The sequence below is a fragment of the Chionomys nivalis genome, chromosome 1 (genome assembly GCF_950005125.1).
Source record: "Chionomys nivalis chromosome 1, mChiNiv1.1, whole genome shotgun sequence".
Lineage (NCBI taxonomy): Eukaryota > Metazoa > Chordata > Mammalia > Rodentia > Cricetidae > Chionomys > Chionomys nivalis.
Genome location: NC_080086.1, coordinates 86,493,246 through 86,518,946, shown reverse-complemented (window position 1 = coordinate 86,518,946; position 25,701 = coordinate 86,493,246). Strand labels below are relative to the sequence as shown.

At 36.8% G+C, this 25,701-nt stretch overlaps 1 protein-coding gene across 3 annotated transcripts in view; it reads left to right on the top strand.

Moving 5' to 3' along the window:
* The window catches only part of Grid2 (glutamate ionotropic receptor delta type subunit 2), a 1,426,614-nt gene that overhangs the window by 784,182 nt on the left and 616,731 nt on the right, over positions 1–25,701 (top strand). For all 3 annotated transcript variants that reach the window (XM_057772140.1, XM_057772147.1, XM_057772131.1), the window contains exon 5: positions 18,385–18,438. In XM_057772140.1, coding sequence (XP_057628123.1) covers positions 18,385–18,438 — 54 coding nt within the window. The remainder of the gene's footprint in view (positions 1–18,384; positions 18,439–25,701) is intronic.

Below are 25,701 nucleotides of genomic sequence, written 5' to 3'. Positions count from 1 at the left end.
TAATTAGGACACGTCATGATTCACTCACTTGAAAAGGACATGAAGACTGGACTTCTGGTGCAGAATTCACTGGAACTACAACAGACCTGCTGTAGAGACTAATAAGGGTCTGGTGTTGGGATCCAGGTTTCCAAGTATACAAAAAGACCTCAGAGATGGTGTGGGGACCAATACTTTCTACATGATACAATAAGGACTTGGATCCTGCTACAGGGCATTTCCAAGAAGCATAGGCAGGTCAAAGCTAAAGAAAGCTCGTTTATTATTTGATGCAGTTGTCCTTGCCAATTTGACTCCTGGACCAAAATTTTCTGGAAGATTTGAACAGATCTACTCCAGAAGGCTTGTAAAGTCCTGGTGTCTTGAACAAGGTTCCTGGGTTGTGGAGGCATGCCTAAGCAGGAGGCACCTTTTACTTTCAACCATAATTTACATTCACATTTCTAAGAAAATATATCAAAACTGACAACAATCACTACATTGTTTAATGCTGTTTGGTGTTTTGAATGAAGAAACAAGTCATCCCCATTAAATAGTACTTGATACAAAATACAGCTTTTCTGTCCATTCCTACTCAAATCTTAACTCACATCTTCCCACAACAGTCTTAATTAAAATAGCGACTTTATTCCTCTGGCTGACACACTTCTCAAGTATGCTACTCCAGGTTATAGATTCCTTAATTAGAAATATTGAGTTGTTGAACATAACTGAATTCGTGTTTTGATTTTAAAAAAGTATATTTAATGAACTTACAAAATATGGTTTATAATAACTATAAACTACACACAGAGTGGCTTATAAATATTTAATTTTTTTTCACTAAGAAGGTTTTCAAAACCTTCTGTAAAAATAGTATTAAAGGGTTAGGTGAATACCTACATAGTAGAACACTTGCCAAGAATGTACAAGGCTCTGGTTTGAATCCCCTCAAAAGAAGGATAGAGGGGTACAAGGAGGGAATGAGAGGATACTAGAGGAGGGGAGAGAGGGAAGTCTGAGGGAAAACATATTATAAATAACTGCAAAAATGTTAATCAGACACCCTTGTCATTTCTGTATGTGACTAGCTCTCCTCTGTTACTATGTGGTTTTGAGAAAAGCCAGTCAGTGCTAGTGTATCACTTCTCTGTGTCAGACAATGTCTCCTCCAGAAGAGCATTGTTCTGTAAGGTTCATAGAGTCAAAGTTTATATTTTGTTTATCAAAAAAAGATTCAGAAAAGTTTTAACTCTCTGCTCTTTAATGGAATGTTGCAACCACTTTACTTTTCTGTTACACATCTATTTTCTGAGGCCAATCAATGTCTCCCCTTGCCTTTCTAAAATGTCTGTATTATCTATATTCTGCCCTGTATACTTTTTGTTTAAAGATCAGTGACAATTGAATTAGGTTCAGTTTTTGTCAGGAGTAATGTCTATTAAAAACAACAACCATGGTTTTAGAAAAGAGTGATAGTAGTTTGTCTAGAAAAGAGCTGAATAAGAAACATACTTTTTACTTCTTTACTCTTCAGCAAAGCAAGGCAAACAACCACCAAAATTCCGTTTTATAAAACAGTTTATGACTCCCGTAAAGAAACTAAAAATATATAAAGTCTTATTGGTCAAAATTCTTTGGGGAAAAAAATGTAGGCTCCTATAGTAAATACATTACCTTCTAAAATATTTGATCAAGAGCTAGGATGATAAGCACTTCAGGAGATTGTTCAGAGCATGTATTATAAAGATGCAAATCAGCCTGTCTTTTTTTATTTTTATCATTTGGTTATGAAGAAAAAAGCAATAGATCAGCCTGTCTCACAGAGGAATTAGAGCACTGAGCTAATATGAGTGAGGTTCTGGTTCCAGTCCTCCATACCAAAAGAGGGGAAGGGAATTTTTCTCTCTGTTGACACTTTTCAGAGCTAACTGTCATGCAGATTGTAGTTCCAGTGAGTTACATGTGTCTGTGAAGGCAACCATATGAAATGTACATATTGCCTACCCTGCTTCCTTAGCCAATGAGCACTCAGTCTGAAGAAGGTGTAGCTATTTTAAAGCATCATAACAAAAGCAAGCAGATCACACAAAACATTAACAATTGTGATTTCTAGGTCACAGATTGGATTTTCTTCAATACGTTCTTGCTCTTCTCACAAAAGTAATTGCTGTCTTAAGACACATGAAGACAATCTTCTAATATGTCTGTCGTCACGTCATCTGGAAGGAAGGCATTTAAGCTTATCAGTCCATCTCTTTGGGATTCTTTCAAACTTTTATATTGTAGAACACTGGTGGGACATACCACTGTAAATTGTTTTCAACTCACATTTTAGAGTCTGAAAGAAGCCGTAGGATCACTCCCAAACAGGCCTTTGGCTTTTTTTTTCCTTTCATATTCCAACCTAAGTAAACTGCAAATTGTGATATCAAATTTCATTTATGAAATAATGCAAAATATTTGAATAAGCCATGAAATGTACAAGAGATCTGAATTTCTTTGTTCTTTGTAAAGTGGCCCAGAGAAATACCGACACATATCTCTAGGTGACCTTAGGACTTAAGGACTTTGTCATTATCTCTCAGCACTTATGGGCTCAGGGTAGTGAGAGTCAGACTCCTAAGTCACAAGATGTAGTTCTGGATGAGACTCAGAATAAAAGCTGACTAGAGGGCAGAATACATTTAGCAATCTTCTGAATATGTCTCTTTTCACTTTATCTCAAAGAAATTGGTTGGAGCAAGCTTTTATATATAATTTATTTAATAGCTTAACAGAACTGATATTTGCTGTTTAACTTTAAATGGCATACAATAAATTATGTATTTCAAAGTATAATTGATAACTCATAATGAAGACATACCTGACTTATCGTAATGAAGATGTACCATACTTATACATACCTGTGATGAAAGAAGAAAGACAAAAATTGACAATAAAATAAAATTATTAATATTTACAAATAGGAAATTCAATTTTAGTAAATAGTAACACATTATCACACAGAGAATCAGTATAATCAAAATAATTGATGCAAGATTGTGGTTTGCAATGCAATTATTGAAGTATTGATAACAATGTTTTAGTGTGCTTCAAGAAGTTGTCTACGAATAAATTCTTTTAAAATATAGGCTTAAATGCAGTATGTTTTAAAATTAAGGTTTTTTAATACTGTCCATCTTTGGGAGGATGCTTGTCCTCAGCTACTCCTGAAGCACTCTCCTGTACATGTTGGCAGACATCACTAAACCTTCCATATTCCTGATCAGCACCCAGTGTAGTTCTCTTAGGACAGGAAGCACATCAGAATATTTTATCCAAGCCTTTCCAGAAATACTGTTTCTGGTCATTTCAGAAACCCTGAAAAATCTAATGATTTTCTTAAATTCATCAATAGAAGTACTTCCATGGCAGGCATTGCTGTCCACACATGACTGACATCTTTATAAAAGGATGGTACCAGCATCACCTACAGAGTCCTCAGCACTTCTTAGAAGCATATTCACAGCCCTCATGCCAGATCTTTAACTCTGCTGTGGGCCTAGCAGAGTGATTTCCAAATGGGTCGAGAGATTTAGGTGGTTCCGATACATCTTAAAATGAGACTTGATGGTGTAATGATTTCCCCATACACTGCACACAGTTTTCCTGGAATTTTGAGAGTGTGCTAGCAGTTTTCAACAGAAAGTGCTATTTTAGAATAGATTATGAGTCACTTTAATGTCTCAAGAATTTTGTTCTTAAAGTTCTCACTTAATGTTAGGAACCATTATCTTTTCATGTAATAAATTATGTGGTTTGAGTGGGAAGACTGACTCAGTTTAAATCACTGGAACCCTTCCCAAGACAAGCAGTTCAGTAGAGATGGCTCATTCCAGAGGTACTTCTGGAAGGCACAGTGAGAAATTGTATGGACAAAACGTGGTCAAGGATGTCTTACCAAGATTTGGTTATAAAAGTGGACAGTTGAAGGCGTAAGTCACAAACAATCCCACACCAGTTTGGAATTATGATTGATAGGGTGGTATTTATTTAAAGGGGAAAAAACTTACAGATCACCGTCCCAGAAAACAGCCCTCTGAGCAATCAGGAAGGAGTCTAGTCGCCGGAAACAGAGCAGGAAGCAAAGAGAGAGCGAGGAGGGAAGTGGCCGCCTTTTTAAAGAGAGAGACCACGCCCCAATGGGCTGGTATCTCAGCGGCTATTGGCTGGAGGAGCAGAAGGACCTCCTGCAACACCTCCCCCTTTTGTTTAAGTAAGAGAGTTATAAACCTACTACGAAATTATATACAATAAGTACAAATATCCTATTCTAACTAGCTTAGGTCTTATATAATAAATAGCTTGGCCAAGTCATGAGAGGAAAGTAACTACATTTATATAGTCTTCAACCCCATCAAAGATCTGAGAAGGGAAATAATGTTACCTGGGTAATTAGGAAGTTCAGTAAAACAACTTCCAAAACATGCAACAAATCACAGAGACAACTAGCTACCTGGGCAATCACCCAAAGTCACGTTTGCAGCGTTGAAGCAACCAACTTTGGCTAAGGCCTAACATAACTGACATACCATTTTCAAAGGGAAGCAACTTTTCAAATCTTACCCTGTCTTGGCAGGATATGACAGTCCTGTTTTATCCATTAATGCACGCTCTGTATCTCTGTCAGTGGTTGAGGTATGGGCATTTCTTTGCCCAAAGGCCAGTTCTGCCAAAAAGAAAGACTCCAGGTGGAGTGTCTTTGGTGCTCAACATTCTCTCTGGAATAGATCGGTGCTGCCAGGAGCAATTGTGTCTCACTATCACGAAACTCTGAGTTAGATTAAAGGCCATTTTCTACAGCTCTTTGAAGAGGTTGAAGATTATCTATCTATACTGAGTATAATCTCTATGTATCTAAAGAACCTGATTAGTTTAATTATAGATGACAAACTTAGATGACTATTGATCTATATAATTCTCAATATCTATCTAACTTAAAGACTAAGACAATAAACAACTGTGTAACAAATGAGGATAATGACCTTCAAATATAAACAATGTACAAATATACATTGCAGTATGGTAAATATATATCAATACACAAACAATATATAAGTATCTTAGTCAGAGGTGGAAATGTACACTGCAATATGGTAAATATATACAATATATATCAATACAATATATGTCAATACATAAAAAATGTTTTAAACAGAGGTAGAAACATGCATGCATACAATAGTCAATATAATTTCACTTTGTATCAATATATAAGAATCGATACCAATATATTTGTCTCAAAACAATAACTCACAAGTACCAACAAGTACCAATCTATTATCCCATCATCCCATTATCCCTCTCTTTTTTTTTCATGAGACTCTTAATCTCAGGGTCATGGGTTCAAGCCCCACATTGGGCGCCAGATGAAGGTGTAAGTCACAAACAATCCCACATCAATTTGGAATTATGATTAATAGGATGGTATTTATTTAAAGGGGGAAAAACTTACAGATCACTGTCCCAGACAACAGCCCTCCGTGCAATCAGGAAGGAGTCTAGTCGCCGGAAATGGAGCAGGAAGCAAAGAGAGAGTAAGGAGGGAAGTGGCCACATTTTAAAGAGAGAGACTACGCCCCAATGGGCTGGTATCTCAGCGGCTATTGGCTGGAGGAGCGGAAGGACCTCCCGCAACAGAAAGTTGCTACTCTACCTGAAGAACACCCTTGTAGGAAGCTGCCTGAGTAATAGTCCTCAGGGAAGGAACCAAGAAAAGGTTTTTTATCCAATACCTTGAAGCTATACTATAGCCAGTCTGTGACAAAAGAAAGTGCTGCAAAGCACAGTCAACCAAAAAGGGAGCCAGAATTTGAAGAAATTGAATATCTTGCCTTGGATCAGCTGAGAGTGGGTAAGTTTGTAGGGTGAAGGGAGATACTGTGTATTGGTTGGTTATTGAAAACAAGGATGATAGGGTTGTTTTCCACACCCATATATATTCACATCCCCTCTATACAGGTTACATGTTTCTTTTCAGGTGTGGAGGTGAAGAACGGCAACTATCATGGTCTATCTGGCAGACATTAAGCTTGTTACATCAAAAGTTGTAAATCAGAGGAGCTGCTTGCTTCTGCATGTGTCCATTATTGGAAGTTAAACTGTGCTTTGACTGACTTCTGAGGTTCCCTGGATGTAAATTGAAGTATGTCTTCATTGAAGGAATGGATGTCCAGATATGTACGACTTTAAACATTTTAGAATCACCCTACTAGAAGGAAGAGGATGAAAGCACTTATTTGCATGGTCATTTGTTTGACTTTGACTTCAGCAATTCCCAGTGTTGTTCCATTTCTAGGAAGTATTTAAGTTTTCCTGCAGCACTTAGTGTGTGATACATAGCCACCATGTCCTAGCTACTTTTCTCTCAATGAGGAGTGCTTTGTTCACTTCTGACTTGGGAAAGGCAGAAATCTGAAGGCTGGGAACCATCTGCTCCTGTTGAGCTTTGTCCAATTTTCTACCTATAATGAGCAAAGGTACTTGTGATCCTATTAGGAAGATAGGCTGATAAACTGGTTGAAGTTAGGATGTTAATGCCTTGGAGAATGGGAGAGAAATAAAATTGAGTGTGCATAAAAAAAATTTGCCGTCCAATTTAAGGGTCTGTTAAAAGTTATAAATCATTTATTTTCAGTGACACCTAAAACAGGCAGTGTGTATTCTACTTTTAAAAAAGAGAATAGTGAATTCTAAGATACATTAATGACATTTAAGGCAACACTTCATTTTGTAGAAAAAATGGATTTATAAACATGGATATACTGGGTGTATTATGTAAAATGTTTAAGAACAAACAAAGCTAAAATTAACAAAAGCAGAGGATCACTGCAATGTTTCAACTGACTCTGTATGTGTGTGCCTAGTGTGAGCAAGGCATGGGTTGCTTTGTCAAATATTGAAATTATTTTCTTCATATCATAGTAATTTGTTTGAGAAGATACAAGTCGGTGCCTCAGTTACAAGAGGCACTTTTTTTTTACTAATTTCTAATATCATGTGGTAGTCTGAATGTAATTGGCTCCCATAATCTCATAGGGAGTGGCACTATTAGGAGGTGAAGCTTTGTTGGAGCGGGTATGATCTTGAGTGAGGAAGTGTGTCACCGTGTGGTTGGGATTTGAAGTTTTCTATGCTCAGGACGCAGTCCAGTGTCTCAGTCAACATACTGTTGCCTTCAAGATGTAGAATTCTCAGCTACTATTCCAGCACTATGTCTGCCTACATGCTGCCATGCTGCCTGCCTTGATGATAATGGACTGAACCTCTGAAACTGTAAACAAGCCACTCAAATTAAAAGTTTTACTTTATAAGAGTTGTCATGGTCTTCGTGTCTCTTCACAGCAATAGAAACCCTGAAAAAGATACACCTTAAGGTGATTAGTCAGTTTTAAGCAAAGGTAGTTTAAATCTACCATCCTGAAATATCAAAGAGCAGAATGTGAGTTGCTTAGAACTCTGGACCCTGTCCATTGCTGACAAGCCAGACACTGTCACACTTATTTTTACTGTAAACTACACGGCTGCTTTTGTACAGAAAGAAAGGCTCCAGAAATTTAAAATATAGGAAAGTGGAAATCTTTGATCACTGAATCAAGACTTTAAGGGTCAAACTTCAAGTAAACATAAACACTTGAGGATGACAGACACCACAAATAGTTTAGGTGATGGCCATGGAAGTTCACATTTTCTGTTTTTATTTTTCCCCTTTGGACAATTTGTAACCTATGAGATTTACGTCTTTTGATTCTCAATTCACTAATGTATTATGTTACTTTTGAAACTTCTAGACCCTGAAATCTCAATACAATACAAGATGAGCTAAAAGAAAACAAATGTTGAATGACATATGCCTTATAATGGGGAATAGAAAGCAATCCCCTTCACTGACGATGAGTTATGAGTAGTGCAGGATAGTGTCAAACTACACACAAAGTTACTATATGAATAGGCATAAAGCCATTAGCTGCCAAATGTAGGCATTTGATGTTTGTCATTTTACTCTTTGGCATAATCCTTGGAAATCTTTTTCCAATTTGTCTTCTACTAGCATTTAAGCCTTCCTTGTGTGCTGGCATTGTAAAGTTCTGCTGTGGTAAAATTGCACTAATAACTTTCTTTGAGTAAGGATCAGGTAAAGAAATACATGCAAATAGACACTGTATACAACAAACAAATGTGAGCCTATACTGAATAGATGTAATGGAAAGCTTTAATCTGTTGATGGCTGCGGCAGATTGTCCATATCCTGAAAGGAATGTGAGGCCTGAGAATCACTAAAAAAGAACTTATTCCCTCACAGCAGATTGACACAAAACCAGCATGTGTTGAAACAGGAGAATCATGTTTTAGCTACCCAAATTCTTTAATGGTTTATTCCTTACCTCTCTGGGATATATACAGTTCAGAGTAAACAGGGAAGGATGCAAACAATGAGAACCACTGTGCCCTACAGACAGCCATTAGTTCAGCTACACTTCTCATTTTGAAAAACTGCTTAGAAGTTTTTGTAACTTTGAGAAAGACAGCTAGGAGAACACATTCATATAAAAGAACTTTGAAATCATTGCCTCCTATTTATGTCTGATCTTATAATTACAGGTAGTTTACTCAACGTTTCATTCCCTCAGTTTCTTTTTATTTTATTATTATTGTTTTATTTTACAAGTATTTGACTGCACATATGTATGTGTGCAGTGTAAGTATAGCGTTCACAGAGGCCAGACGAGGGCTTCAGATACCCAGGAGCTAGATGTAAAGATAGTGTACCGCCATATTGGATCTGGAATACCTGGGTCATCTGCAAAAGTAGCCAAAGCTCCTAACAGTTGAGCCATCTCCAGCCCATGTGTGTATGTGTGTGTGTATTTATGTAAATGACACATCAAAGGGCTTAAAAGATAAAGATGCTGTGAGAATTTAGCAACATATATAAACATAGATAACTTTTTTCTTTATACTCATATAATTTTCTTGGGGAGACAAAATTACCCACACATATACACAGAAGCATGTGTGCATGTTATATAATTTAGCATTCAGAGTATCCATATGTGTAAAATTATTTAGTGCATAACATACAGGAAATACTCAAAAAATAATAAATTACATTTGATTACTGGTGCACTACAAAAATTGTTTACTAATTCTGTATTGACCTTGGCACCAGATTTGTAGAAATCTTGCTATCCACTACTTATTAGTGAAGAGACTACAGTAATGGAAATTACTGTCCTTACCCCTGGGAAACTTAAAAAAGGGAAATGCTACACAGAATACAGCAAATCTCAACTATTTACGTAAGTACAGTTACAATAGATATTATTAGGAAACAAAGAAGTTACAACTTGAAAAATAGCTGTCCAAGGTAGGATAAAAAACAAATCAAAAGGAGAAGCCCAAGGAAGTGAAAGTTCACTGTGTGAAGGACTGTATGTAGTTCTGGTCATTATCAACCACTTGTCTTTGAGAACTTCTTTCATATTCTCTCTCCTTTTATTTTCTTTCATTTCCCCCTCTCCTCTCTTTCTTCTTTCTTTGCTTCAACCTAGAAGAAAGAACTTCATAAATCTTACAAATTAAGTGTTAATATGCCCCCAAACTGTCATTTTAAATCTTGATCAAACTCCCACTAATGGCTCACTCATTTATGTTGTCAATCACAGTTAATTAATTCTAATTTATCCTTCCAATTATCGTTTAGCTATTAAAAGTAAATAAACACTTTAATGGCATTTCCTAGTTGTTCTACAAGTCAGCATGTTAGACTGTGGTGAAAGGAATGGATGAGTTGCTCTTCAACAGAACATCTAGGGGCAGGTTTGGGGTCTGTAAGGGCTCTGTTGGTGAACTGCCACATGTACAAACATGAGGCTCTGACGTTAGGTGGCCAGCACCCATGTAAACAGCCAAATGTAGGAGAGGTGGCACTGTATAGGTAAATCCAAAGCTAGGGGTGGGGGATAGGGAAAGGAGGATCCCTTGAGTTTACTTGGCCAAGGAGCCAGGATGAATCGATGACATTGACATGCAACTACAGACCCTGATTCAAAAAATAAGAGGATAGTTGGGCACGGTGGTGCATGCCTTTAATCCCAGGTCTTAATCCAGTAGGTAGAGGAAAAAGGACCTCTGCTAGTTAAAGGTCACCCTGCTCTCTAGAGATAGTGAGTTCTAGGACTGCCAGGATTATATAGATAAACACACACACACACACACACACACACGACCTAGAGAAATGCCTCAGCAGCTAAGAACACTGACTATTTTTTAGAGAATCTGGATTTAATTCTTTAGAGGTTCTCAAATGCCTGTAATTATATGTCCAGGCTATCCAACCACCTAGTCTGGCCTATACAGATTCTAGATATCCACCTGTTACACAGACACCCATGCAGGAAAACACTCTTAATTTTATTTTATTTATGAATATATATTTAATATATATATAAAAGAATGTTTGAGAAAGAATTCAGATTCAATTTCTGCTCCCCAGTCTTTGATTGATGCAGCAAAGATACAAGGATCCTACTCTGTCAATAGAAACTCCAAAAGAATTAAAAATAGAAGCAGGTGTGATGAGACAGCCATCTGTTTGCCAGCACTGGAGAGCTGGGAAAAAGATCAGGTCAAGGTCAGCCTCAGCTATGTAGTAAATTCAAGGCCAAACAGACAAACCCAAAATACATTTAAGAAAGAAGTAGAAACAATAATACAGTAATCCACTGACCTAATGATAATTGTCAAACATTTATATTCTCTTCAGAGCATTAAAACTTTGAGTTTACTTTTAATCACTGTTCAGTTTTTGTTGAGTCATACAGGACAGAAGAAGATGGTCTATGCCGTTTAATGAAAGCAGAGTACATTTCCTTGCAGCAGCACCCATCTTTACACTTTGAGAAACAGTTAACTTTGCAGTGCTGGCCAACTCTCAGCGGTGGCAGGATTCCATGTCCCAGGGGATGTGGGAAGACCCAAGTGCACAACAGAAACAATAAATCTAGCAAATCCATTTATGCAATAAGTTTGGCAGTAATGGCAAAAGGATTTGGATGGAAGTACTTGTGGTCTTCCAGCTGGAAGATCAGAGCACAGCTTCCAAAGCAAAAGGCAGAGTGGGATGGCAGATAGTGGCTGCTTGGAGAAGAACAGCAAAGAGCCAGGGCGTCATGCTGAGCCCAGGAGACCCAACAAGACAGTGGTCTCTGGAACAGTCCCTGCCGTCCAGGATCAACATGAGGATGTCTGATGCCATCTGCTGGATCGAGTTGGGATTTCAAATCTCACGTGAACTCGCACTCGATTGCCTCCTGTACCTGGCTTGTGTGCCAGGGGGAGGGCCATGACAAAAACAAAAAGCAGGCTAGAGAAATGACACTCAAGTGTATCCTAGTGTGAACATGTTTGCTGACACTCGGGAAGAGCAGAGCACAATGTGGAGCGCGGTGTGTAGTTACGGATTGCAGACGCACCTGTGTATCCGTGCTTCTGCTCTATAGACCGCTCTGTGGTCCTGTTGACATACACAAACCACTGGGGCAGCTGGTTGGAATTTGTACCCCTAATCCATAAATCCCTTGATAAAAATCACTTAGGTATTATAGACTTTATACTTTTTGCCCACTTTCTCTACTGTATTGTAGAGAACAGTGATTTGGTTTGGTTTTGACTTTCATTATTTAGAAACAGAAAGAAAAAAATAATAATAAACTGGAAGACAAGCAGCATCAGCACTTGTCTTACCATTAAAGTTCGTCATTATTTGGTCTAAACTATTATGTCTGATTTGGGACTTTTGTGAACATAGAAATTCACTGGCTGTTCTTGCCCTGCGAAAACAGTACAACTTGTTGGCTGTGCATTCTCTAAGTCTAGAGTAGAGCTCTCTTATCAGATTGCAAAATTTCTAATTCATTTCAGTGAATTTTTAGTTATCATTATGCAAATGTATGAGTGCATTGACATTGATTCTAGCTTGTTGTTTCCACAAAGTTTGAATTACATGAGATCTATAGTAGGAAACAATGATTCTTTGTGAAATCATGTGGAATTTTGTCATTCTGGACATCTCACCCTGGAGATCCCTAATGCATACATTAAGACACTAGTAGCCGATATTCATTGCAAACTTGGCATGGTCCATTATCTCCATTATCTCTTATCCTCCCGATGATAAATACTATTTTGATGATAAATACTATGTGGGAATAGTCACTATTCTCAATGACAAATAGAAAAACTAAGGCTTACCACTTGGTAGTTTGTTTAAAGTTACAGCCAAAATAAAATGAATAAAATAAAATGGAAGCATCAATGCTGGATTTAGAGTTTATGTTTGTAAACAGAGGCTGCAAGTTCTTTTCCCAATTGCTCAGACTCGAATAATCACACAGACACTATATTAATTACAACACTGTTTGGCCAACAGCTCAAGCATATTTCTAACTAGCTCATATATCTTAAGTTGACTCGTTTTTATTATTTTGCATTTTACCATAAGGTTCGTCATTTGTTATCTCTCCCTTCTTGGACAGCTGCATAGCATTTGCCTCCTTCAGCACTTATCTGCTGTCTCCTTGACTCTGCTTTCTCTCTCTCTCTCCCCATCTCTCTCTCTCTCTTTCTCTCTCTCTTTCTTCGGATTTTCCATCTGGCTTTACTCTGCATAGTTACTGACCAAAACAGCTTGCTTATTCATTAACCAATAAAAACAACACATATGCAGAAGGACATCACATATGATGTGTTTATGAATGTGGAACTCCACAATATGATCTTAAACCATATTAATGATTTTCCTGTTCATTATTCTTCTGAATCGATGTTCAGCACTTTGAGGAGCAGTTCAATAATAACATGTGTTTAGCATTATTTAATCTACTGTTTCTCAGTGTATTTCATTGCAGAATATTGAGCAATTTTTGTGGGAACACTATTGCATAGAATGCAGTCTAGAAATGCTAGTATAAATTGCTATATTATTACAGAGGAGGAACAGGAAGGGAATCACTCTTCCATATTTTTCTGTCCACTTCTTCTTAAATAAGTCTTGAGGCCACCTTGTACCTGGCATAGGCAGGAATAGGGAAGCAAACACCTATTCTCCTGGCTGCTGTGGTGCGCCAGCCACCCTTGTATAAATATTCAGAATACCCTGCAAAGGAAACAAGGGTAATTGAGTTGAACCGCAAGCTTGAGTGAAATAACAGCATGTTGCTGTTATTGTTTAGTCAATTAAATTGTCCTCTGTACTTGTAGGATCTGTTCAGCATTTAATCCCGGTGAGATACGCAGTCTGGCAGTGGGGTTGATTTCTTTGCTTGAGATTGTCTTATTTAGCGCAACTAAAGATTTGAGGACGAACGTACGAAGACACCATGATAAATTGTTGGGCCTGACTGAAGACTAAGAAGTCCTAAGGTCTTGCCAGTGACAGATGGTCTGTCCTTACTAATGGCTTGTCTCACTGACAGGGCATGATTCCTCCCTCACCTTCTTTGCTGAATTCTCTTAAAGTAAGCTCAGGCTTGTGGAAGGTGGAAGGTCACCTTTGTGATAATTACATTGCTAAATGCGGAAGTGGACCAGGCTCCATAGCACCGCTCTGTATGTGGGACACGCTTTGGCACAATACTAAGTGCCCATGTCTAATGCTGGAAGAAACTTACATAGTGAGAAGATTCGAAACAGATTATCAAGAAAACCTATTTCCATGTCTCTTGCTCCTCAGATGGATTCAGTTGCTGTTCCCACCCACAGCTTTGCTCTGCTTTGCTGTGTTTACTTCAGCTTGCTGTTTGCTTCAGGCTGCCCAGGAGTGATGTAGTCTTTCAGGCTGCTTTTCTGACTCATCACAGTAATAAATACTATTATTGAATTATGAATACTTCACTAAGTTTTTTGATATTTTATTTTAAAATTGCAACTAGGATTTACTAATAATACCCACAACGAGACCTCGTGATTGTAACACTGACATGCTTGGATATGAAAGGGGCCCTATTACCAATAAGAAAAAGAAGACGGGAATTTCAATCCAGTTCCTTAATCCATTTCACTGATTTGAAATGTTTACTGATAAAATGTGAGTTGTGTCTGAGCAGTGGTGGCACATGCCTTTTAATTCCAGCACTTGGGAGGTACGGACAGGTGGATCTCAGTAAATTGAAGGCCAGCTTGGTCTACAAAGTGAGTTCCAGGACAGTCAGGACTGTTACACAGAGAAACCCGCCTCGAACACCAAAACAGACAAACTAACAAACAAAAAAATTGAGTTGTGCTATTTAAGTAAGAAAGATGAGAAAAGATGTATGCTTTTCTAGCTGCTGTGAAGAAAAAGCACAGACAAAAAACGGGTTAAGAAGGGAGGACTTTGTTGTGATACAGAGTTTAAGAAGGAACACAATCCAGTCCCTTCCCACACAGTAGCTTCCCATACAGTGGCACAGAAGTGGTGAGGTTATATCAGAAGACAGGAAACACACACACACACTGAGAGAGAGAGAGAGAGAGAGAGAGAGAGAGAGAGGATGAAGACTTGTGCCTGGTGCCTGAAGAAGCCAGAAGGAAAGTCATATCCTCTGGTGCTAGAGTTAAAGTCATTTGTGAGTCATAAGGTGGATGCTGGGAAGCAAACCTAGGTCCACTAGCAGCGTATGCTCTTAACGTCTGAGCTGTCTCTCCAGCCTCCCATTATGTTAGATCAGTATAACTTTGTATTGATTTTGAACGTATAGGATCTCTTGGTAGAAGTTAAAAAGATCTGTGCCCATCATGCATGGATGGTGCTTCTCGCATTCATGATGGGTATTTCCAGCTCAGGTAAGCATTTCTGGAAACAACCTTATAGATGTACCTGGAGTGTGTTTCCATGGTGATTCTAAATCCAGTCAAGCTGACAGTAAGAATACATCATTGAAGAAACAATCTTCCCTAATAGCATTCTAAAATAACTATAGAAATAAAAACAAAGAATTTAGAAATTCTAAGATGCCTTGTAATAATTAAAATAACATCTCAAATCCAGAATCTGGTCTTTTAACTCAACAATGCAAATAGTTGGATACAGCATTACTGAACCTTAAGTGTTGTGACATAGAAAGGGATCAATATTATGAAACGTATTTAAATTATCAGGCAAACTGATTTGGATTCCCAGTGGTCATTCATTTACACTCAGCTACAAGTTTCCATTCTGTAAACATGTCTTCCTTAAGAATAAGCACTGTTAGTTGGGTCTGGTAATCTGTGAGAGGGATTATATCATCACCCTGTTTCTCCTTCTACTGTATTTGGGTAGCAGTGATTTAAGTTCTAAGGTCTAGGCTGTTGATCTCTGTCCTCTTTTGTCCCCCTTTCCAAATGATCTTTCTAATTAGTTCCTTAAAACTATTGTCTTCTTTTGTAACATTCAGTTAAAAGAAAGATCCAAGAACTCATATTATCTGATTATTAATTTATGAACAAATTAACCTTGACCTAAGAAAATTATATTCCTCTTTAGTGAGTATTTTTCCAGATAAAATTTTGCATGGAAAAAGTGGTTCTTTGAAACTTGATGTTAGGGTACTACATAGATTTGTTTGTACAAATATTCTTCATTGCATGGCTAAAGTGACATGACATCGCTCTCTTTTCATTCAAATAGCAATTGCTTTCCTTCTACAAAGACAAACGCACTTGGAGAAGGCAATCCCAAATGTGTAATATCCACTAAAATGTACAAAATACACCCCACGATTTCAGATCAAAACTTTAACAAATAACAAAAGCTCTAATTAGGCTATGATTGTGCTAATTAAATTTTAAGGTCATAAAAGAGTACAGAGCAGATATTTGTATCATTTTGCATTATACAAGATAGTCTGAATTACTTAAGAAGTAGAGCCAAAAGGAATATGAAGAAAAGTTTTTCTTTGTAACAAGGCCAGTGTGACTTTCAAAGTGCCCCTGATGATGTCTCAGTGGTCTGGTCCACATGTTGCAAGGTATAGAACAGGCACAAGCACACAGACACAGGCATGCAGGTTTGAAAGTATCCTGAATCACTTCTGCTTACATTATCGGTGATGGAACCAGGAACATGACTTTGAAAGAAAGATATGGGACGAATGATTTTAAAACACCATTGCAAGGAGTCATTAGAGGACTGGCCTACTTGAAAGTTTGAAAAGGGTCCTAAAAGACACTGTCTTCCCATGCACATGCAACACGTCAGTGGAATACTCGAACAGAGGGGCACACAGGTGCACACCTATAACAAAGAGGTCTCCACTGAGGATGTGAAAAAGACTGATTACCTGCAGTTAACTGTTAGTAAACTTTTCCTTCTTTCAAATTTATACTGCCAAAATGACTTTGTTTTGTACTATTCCTGGGACACTAAGGACAGAAGATGGCATCATGGTCTGCCATGAGATGGTTGCCTTTCTTCTTTGTAGAAGCTGTTCTCCGCTGTTCTATACTGTTCACTGCTCTCTCCTGTTTATTTCAAGCCATGGTGTAGGAGATTGCTTTTACTATCTGCACAAACTCTCCATATTACCACTTAGTCCTGCAGTAGAGTAACTTCTAAACAATAACTACATGTAATGTAGAATTTGCATACTTGAATTTTCTTCAGCTGTCCACATAGCACAGATTATCCTTAAAAGGGCAGTTAAATCCTAAATTATTTCTTCCACTTTTGCCACTAAGAATTTAGAAACACTCTCAGCCTAAGTCATCTGTGGCTTGGCCTTAACTTTTTTCTAATCCATATTTTAAGTTTAAGGTTTTACTCCATACGTGCATGCATTTTTCATCATATACAGAGATAGGTTTTCCTAACATCCAAATGTAGGGTTTATACCTTTTTAAGTTCTGATAGACTTTCCACTTATTTTCTAGTAATTTTTATTGTTACTAAATCATTGATATGGCTTTAAAACTATTAATGAAGAAAATAAAAAATGAAAAAGAAACTCTTCTATTACTGATATGAAGATTAAAATATATTTTTCTCATTAGTTGAAACTGGAACTTGTCACATTCGTTATCCACCATAAAAATTGATGTACAAGTGATTATATATATATATAAAATATATAAATATATATATTATACATACCCTAAAAGTAATGCTGATAAAGCCTGAAAATTGAAAACAAGCCTTCATCTTTCTGATAAATCATTATCTATATCACTTGTCAAATTCATAGGATTCAGAGCATGGACATATATTGAAAGAGTATGAGATATCAATATTAAAAACAAGTATAAACAATTATATATTAAAACTAAAAAAACACATAACAGTATGAATTCATTGAATTATATTCCTTCTTATCAAAGACAAATAGTACCACAGAACTTACAATAATAATTTATTTCCAGTCAGCCTCACTCATTATGTGCTCTTGACAAGAGCTGTAAGAAGGTGTCTTAGAAAATGTGTATTATGAATGTTACAATGGAAACTTTGTTACAAAAGCTGCACATATATATGTACACACATACACATATGCACTTACATACTTACAGACACATATCTAGACACACACAAACACATACACACACACACACATTTGTTCAGAGCCTACTAAGCTTATTTCTTGCCTGTGCCAAATAATCAAAGTTCATCAATCAAAATGGATACCCCACCAGACATGGTGGTCCACACCTTATTTTGCAAGATCTCCATAAGTTCAAGGCCAGCCTGATCTAGGTCTATATTATGTGTTACAGGTCACCAGCCAGGGCTACACAGTGAGATCCTGTTCCCTCCAAAAAATGATGGATGCTTATATATTTTTTATCCATTTGTATGTTTTATCATCCTAAAAGCTACAAAAATTTCCTAGCTATAACTTACTGTGAATGTAATATAAATTGCTTTTACTATTTTGCTCTTTAACTTTAGTGTTATAATTTCCTCCAATACAACAAAATCATTTTTTCAGAATAAAGTTTACTAAGAACAGGAGCATACAGAGAGATGATAAAAACATTAAGTTATGATTGAATGAGATTGTAACATTACTTATATAATTATTAGGTATATAATAGCACTGCAATGTATTTAAAACAGGGAATATGATGTGAGATTTGAAATCTTGAAATTTAGAAACATTATTATTTAAATGTTGTTCTTGAGATGTGCAGTTTTCTAAGGTTGATGTATGTTTTCAAGTTTATCTCTCAAGTCTCCTGTGCATCTGCCAACAAGTGTTGCTGCATCTATACTGCTTTCCTGATGTCTTTCCATCTGTGACTTATCCTTGACTTTCATAACAGTATTCTTGTCCATTTACAGAGTGGATTGCTTTAGAGTGGCTCCATCTTCATGATTAACTCTGATGACTTGTTTGTTTTCTCTTCTAGGTGGTGGAGACTAACCTGGTTGCTTTTGACTGTCACTGGATCATTATAAATGAGGTAAAGTCACCCCACCCCTGCTATCAACCGCCACTTTTTCAGATAAGGAGTTTCAGAAGGCCTTCACCTCTAAGAGGGAGCAAAAATAAAGGTTCAGTGTACTGCATGAATGCTTTCTAATAAAAATAGAACCAAGGTTTTTATCTGAATTAAATAAATAGAAAAAGTCTTCCCTACTGAGTGTCTTTTAACTTTTTCTCTTGCATACACTGCCTACTTAGAGAGATCATCTTTATGAAAGGTTCAGTTCTTCTTTGTAAGCAATGTGAATCTGCCTCAGGGGAGAGGCTGCATTCCATTTGTATTTTAATGTCTTTTTTTAAAACTTTCATATATATCTCCCTACCTGAGGATTTAATGGTTCAGCATGAACATGAATCAACAAAGAACAGATTTTTTTCACAAAGAAATACACCTGTTTTAAAAATCCAAAGACTTGTCAAATTTCTTTAGAAAGTTTTCCTAACATTTTGCAAAGCCAATATAAAGGATTAAGAGTATGTTACAATCTAAGAAAGTTGTTTTCTTAACATTTGCTGGTCAAGATCAGCAAAAAGAGTAACAGACCAGACCTGGACAAATAGTATTACTGCACCTGGTAACATGATATGTACGAAAAATTATGTGTTGTCTAACTCTACCTATTAGTTATCAATAAACAAGGATTATTTATGTACCAATGATTTTGACGAGATTATAAAATGATAAAATTCTTTGTGGGACAGCATACACTTCTGTATAAAAATTTAGTTTTGCAGTCAACAAAATAGTTTTCACCTTGCCTTGTTATCAGTTACAACAGAGTTATTGTATAAACTGACAACATGACCTCTCCATAGTGTGGTTAAATGGAAGGTTTTTAGTGGAAACGCGAGAGACAGAATAACCAAAGGTACTTGTAAGAGTCAAGAGCATAGAGAAAGTAGTATACTGCACATAACCAGAAGACTGAATCTAGACAGGAAAGAAGCAAATGAATAACAGTTGTGGACAGAAAGGAACAGAGTAAAGAAGAAAACAAAGAGAGGGGAGGAGCTTTGTGTCCCTTCTGCCAGTGATAAGGAAATGGTTCTTTTTGGTAATGGAAAGCTGGATTCAGGAGTTCCTGGATGCTGGATATTCTTGCGCCACCATCAGCAAGGGGCTGTTTTAACAAAATCCTGTGCAGTTCTAATAGGCCTTAATAATAAAAGCCTGGAGTCAGAATTGGGGAAATTGCTGAGCAATTAGAGAGACAAAGGAATAAAATTGTGGCCACCTTACCTCTCAATTCCCCAACCAAAAAGACTGAGTTTTTATGTCCTCCTGCCTTATCATTTTCTCTCTCCACCCAGCCATATCACTTTCTGTCTGTCTGTACAGACCTCCAGACCTCTATGGTTAGCTAGTTATGCCCTCAAGCAAGTTTTATTTGTACAAACAAGATAACACCACAAAACCCTTACTGTGTTTCATGCTGGATCATATTTTCTAGTCCATGAGAGAAGTGCCATTTCTCTATAGCAAGTCCATACTGTTTAAAACAAAAAAATAAGATACTGACAGCATGTGCCATTTACAACAGCTATTGCTTTTATCTAAACCAGAAAGATGCACAAAGAATGAACATGTTTGCAAGGAAAAGTTTTATCCGCCAGTACATGCAAAGTCAGCTCTTTTCTTCTATCCAATTTCACTCAGGCACCTCATTCTCTTGATGTTCCCTTCAGGATATTTGACCCATATCCTTCTCTCCCATTTTTCCAAGCTTATGATAAAAAATCAATAGAAGAATTATAATTTACTCCAATTTCAATAAAAGGAGAAAAACATATATTTTTCAAATTTGTTAAGAAGTCGAATATCTCCCCAAAAAACAAACCCTCACCAATATGCAAATGCCCATTTGACTGAACATGGAGAAAGTAATTATTTTGTAGTTCAGTTTGAGTAACTATGGTTTAGCAGCTAATTTTAATACAGGTGGGAAGCATTTATTTAATCTTGTTGCACCAATAGTTTCACAAAGAGGGATGATAAATCAAAGTTGGCATTGTGCATTATGGCATGAGTTGTATAAACTTGGAAACAATATATTTTGTTTTAATTTTCACAAAGTATGTTGTACTACTGAGAGCTGTGGTAACTCACAGGGAACAATATGTTGTAGTAGGCTGCTTGTTCATTCCCAGCTGTTCAGCCTGAAATAATCACACAGAAACTATATTATTTAAATCAATGCTTGGCCCATTAGCTTTAGTTTCTTATTGGCTAACTCTTGCATCTTAATTCAACCCATCTCCAGTAATTGTGCATCACCATGAGGTCATGGCCTACTAGCAAAGTTTCAGTATTTCTGTCTCCAGCAGCAATTCCATGGCTACTCCCATACTTCACCTTTCTTCCAGCATTCACTTTAGTTTTCCCTGCCTACCTAAGTTCTGTCCTATTGTTGTAATAGGAGCGGTGGCGGGGCTGAGTCCCCGACACCCAGCCGCCCGCATGGCTAGCTTATGTCTCGAAATAATTGCACGGAAACTGTATTTTTTTAAACATTGTCTGGCCCATTAGTTTTAGCCTCTTATTCTCCATCATCCTATCAACAGGCCAAGGCAGTTTCTTTAATCACCAATTGTATTCTCATTATACATAAGGGAATCCTATATCACCTCTCCTCTTCTGTTTAAAGAAAAGGAAGGTTTTAACTTTAACATAGTAATAAAAGAGTTATCAAGCAAGAATTACAGTTACAATATTTATATCTACTTTATCTTTTATCATAACTAAGGAAGACTATAAATATAACTACAAATTCTTCAACTCCATCAAAGACTCCAAAAGAATATAATATTACCTTAGTAAACCGAAAATGCATTGTCAGAAACTTCCAAAACTCTAGAATTGACAGAGACATCTTGCTGCTTAGAGAGTCACCCAAAGTTCTTCTGCATTGTTGAGTCATCCATCTTCAGCCTACAGGCCAATAATATCTGGCAGACTTTTCCATGAAGCATGAAATTTCAAAGACTGTATTGGCTGTTTGTTAGTCACTTTCTTCTATGTCCTGCACAATATCTGGCAGACTCTTCTATAAAGCAGGAACTCCAAAGGACTGTCTCACCTTTAGGCAAGTTTGGCAGTCATTTTTCTATGAGTCCTGCATGTCCAGTTCATCAAGTAGTTCAGGCAAGAGCAGTTTCTTGCCCAAGTGACTAACCAACTCCATAAGGAACCTCTTTGATGCCCATCTTCCTCTTGAAGTAGATTGGAACTTCCAGAAGCATATGTGTCTCACTGTCATGAAAAGTCCTAAATTCTTACACATTTTAAATGCCATATTCTGAAGGTCTCTGAAAGATTTGAAGAATAACCTATGTACCTGAAATATATCTTTATATATCTAGAAAACCTAACTAAAATGACTATAAACTTGACTATTATAGATGAATCTCTATTAATCTATATTTCTTAATATACATTATATTTTAAATGAGCTGTACAAACACAATACCTTAATCAAGAGCAGAAATACATAAAATAAAATTGACATTAAATTTGTATCAATAAACCAAGTTCTAGACCAATGCAAAGTATCCATCTCTATAACATATCCCCTTTGAAATATAAACACACATTTATAACAATATTTGGGAATATGGGCATAATTCTCTAAACTACTTTCTGCTGATTGGAGCACTGTTAATTATGTCTTTAATGGTGTACCTTGTGTGCTAGGTTCATCTCTGTCAGCAATTGAGCAAAGTAATTATTTGGGGGGTATTCACAGCAACCTTTCAGGGGCTCTTGGTGCATCAAACCACATTAGTCTGGAAGTATTCTACAGGTTTTCATCCTCTGTAGAATCAAAAGAAGAACCTCTATTCCAAAGCAACATATCCTTAGACCCAAAATTTGAAGACAAAATACCTTTAAAGTATATATGTTGGTTACTTAGTTTCTTCACAGTCAAAAAATGCAAAGAAAATACAATAATATACATAATCCAGACTCTGTGAATTTTCCATCATCACATGGCTTATTATTCTTTATTTCTTTAATCTATGACTGTCTGTACTCTGTATCTTTAAAGACTGTCTATTTTTTAAACCATTTACTTCTTTTTTAACTTTCTATACTTTTTGTTCTCTCTCCCAAGCCTATGTACATTTATCTAATACTGTGACCCATTTAGAGGTCTTTTCCATCTAAATCTGTCTTTATTGTGTATCTGTAATTATTTTTGGACCAGAACTGCTTATTAAAGTGTTAAGCGCTTCTTTAAAACTGAAGCTGTGGCATTACTAGGGTATCTATGGCCTGCCTGCTTGTTATGATCAGTCTGACTTGGTAGAGGAGGTCCATTCACTGCCTCTGAGTGATGTACACCTCCTCAGTTCCAAGTATGCAGCGGGTATATGTTGAGCCATTTAGCAGTTTGTCACACATTGCTTACAAGACCCATTTAAATATTCTGCCTCCTGAAAGAGTCAGAGGTAGCACTGGCATCACTGCCCAGAAAACCACCATTTCAAAACAGTGAGGCTTTTTTCCTGCTACCATTGAATTAGGAAAACCTCTCTTAAAAGAGTCATACATCTGCTTACTTCTAGCAAACAAAGTCCACCAAAGAAAATGCTGCTACCAAACCATGCTTAACTCTGTTCTTTTGTGTCTAGAATTCCTTTTGAAAATTTCTCAGGTTTTCCATGGATTTAGTACACCACGTTAGTGGGTCATTTTGTTGTAAGAAGGGCCACTTGTTGGTTCCCGGATGCCCAGCTCCCAAATAATCACACAGAAACTATACTATTTAAATCACTGCTTCACCCATTAGCTCCAGCTTCTTATTGGCCAACTCTTACATCTTAATTTAACCCATCTCCATTTATTTGTGCATCACCGTGAGGTTGTGTGTAGGAGGAGACTGATTGTTCATCCTGGCCACCAAGAACCAAAATAACCACACAGAAACTACATTAATTAAAACCCTGCTTGGCCCATTAGCTTGAACTTCTTATTGGCTAACTCTTATACTAATTTAACCCAGTTCTACTAATCTTTAGATTGCCACATGGTAGTGGCTTACAGGCAAAGATTTGGCATGTCTGACTCTGGCAGATTCCATGACATCTCTCTCTCCACCTTCCTTCCACCAGCATTCCATCTTCCCCACCTACCTAAGTTCTGCCTTGTCAAAAGGCCAAGGCAGTTTATATATTCATTAATGGTAATCACAACAAACAGAGGGGATTATACATCAGCCGTGGCCTACCAGGAAAGTTTCAGTATGTCTGTCTCTGGTGGCTACTCCGTGGCTTCTCCCTTACTCTGCCTCCTTTCTCCTGGCATTCAGTTTAGCTTTCCCCACATACCTAAGTTCTTCCCTATCAAAAGGCCAAGGCAGTTTCTTTATTCACCAATGGTATTCACAGCATACAGTGGGGAATCCCACATCATCAATCAGTCAAGTTAGAACTTGGTGATGGCATTTCTATTCTCCCTACATTCAGCGGATTCACCTCACCGCAGACTTTCCATGTCAGTGAAAGGCTAACTTTAGGCCCCTAAAGCAAATGACTACAATAATCAAAACGTAGATAGGATCTCATCTGGTTCTCATGCAATGCTTCCCACACTCCTGTATCCCCTGATGATGCTAACACTGGCTTTCAGTGCCTCATATTATTCAATGACCTAAACAAGTTTAAGCCAGTATTTTTTACTCAGTGAGGATGGAAGATAAATATATTAAAGACAAAGCCTTTATTTGGTGGTTTAAATTCTTATTTTGAAATTTTAATAAAAAATGTTTTAACATTGAAAATAAATATATTTAAAACACATATATTGAACTGTTTCCCTAGTTAGATAATGAATTGAACTCTATATTAATAAATAAACAAGAAATTAATTACCATTATGTTTCTCTCCCTTCTGATTTTATTTCAGATTCCAATGTAGTGTTTTCAAATTTGCTTCATGTTAGTGTTGGACTTTCTGAAAATGTCACAGGGTCATCTCTGCTACAGCACAAAGAACACAAACATAATAGTAAAAAAAAAAAAAAACAGCTTTTCAAATTGCACCACAGCAAACTGCTGCATCTCATTAGTGAAATTTACTATGTCAGGATTATTTATCATTTTCAATGAATCCTTAGGATCTAATATTAAATTTCAGCTATTGATTCTATTAAAGGATGATTTGGAAAGCTTTGCCACTGGTTTATGTAATAAATTTCTCTTTTCCAGAATTTGATGAGTATTTACTGTGATCCAGGAACTTTATTAGATGTGAAAAGATAAAAGAGAGAGAAAGAGGGAGCAAACAAAAAAGACAGCTAATAAGCTATTTTTTTTCTGAAATAATTAATACAGTTCAGATTGTCAACTGATTTAATCCACCATTTCTATTAATTTCAACCCGAAGTTGACCTACCTCAAGGTTTCAGGAATGACTAAATTCTAAAGGATTTGTTCTGGGCAATATCTGTCTGTGTTCTTCTCAGGTAACCTTTGTCTTTTCCCATGGTGGGCCTTACATGGATTAGAGTCCAGGCTACATTAAACTATGAATGTAAAACTGAATATTTACTTGGATATATCAGTTCAACTTTTAATAATTTATGATTTTTAGTAATTAGGCTTTGTAAAAATAATGTTGTGCTTTGTTCCTAAGGAAGTAAAACTGAAATGTCACCTGTTTGCTCTTATTGCAGTATTATTATTGTATATTCATAAATATATGTAAGCAAATGAAACAAGGGCAATGTTAGATTCCTGATTCTTCATAGTATTTAAAATCAGAATATTTCTGTATCCCATTATAGAAATTAATTAACATATTTGATGTGTTGGGACTTCAAGGAACATTCCCTTTCCGTAGATTAGTTTTTCATGGGACTGTTTTTAAAATCCTACAATTTAAATCTTACTTTAAAAAGAATAGAGCATTGAAGAGCATGTATGCACAAGAGTTTGATAATTTAACACAGCCACTCACTGAGGGAATTGTTTTTCCTGTTTTGCAAGCACTTATGGTTTAGATTGATCGATCATTTGTCATTAAATGTTTGTATGATTTTGTGTCTGCCACTCTGGAAGTGCACTTCTGTAGAGCAACAAAACGTTCCAGTCAGTATGAAGTATGTCCCCATCAGGTGGCAACACCACTCTGAAACTGTTTAGGAGGTCAGGCAGCAAAGCTACAATTGGAAGTAAAATGTCAGTTTCCCACAGAATGGCGGATTCTTTCCTCCCTGAAAATGACTTTCATTTTCCTTCC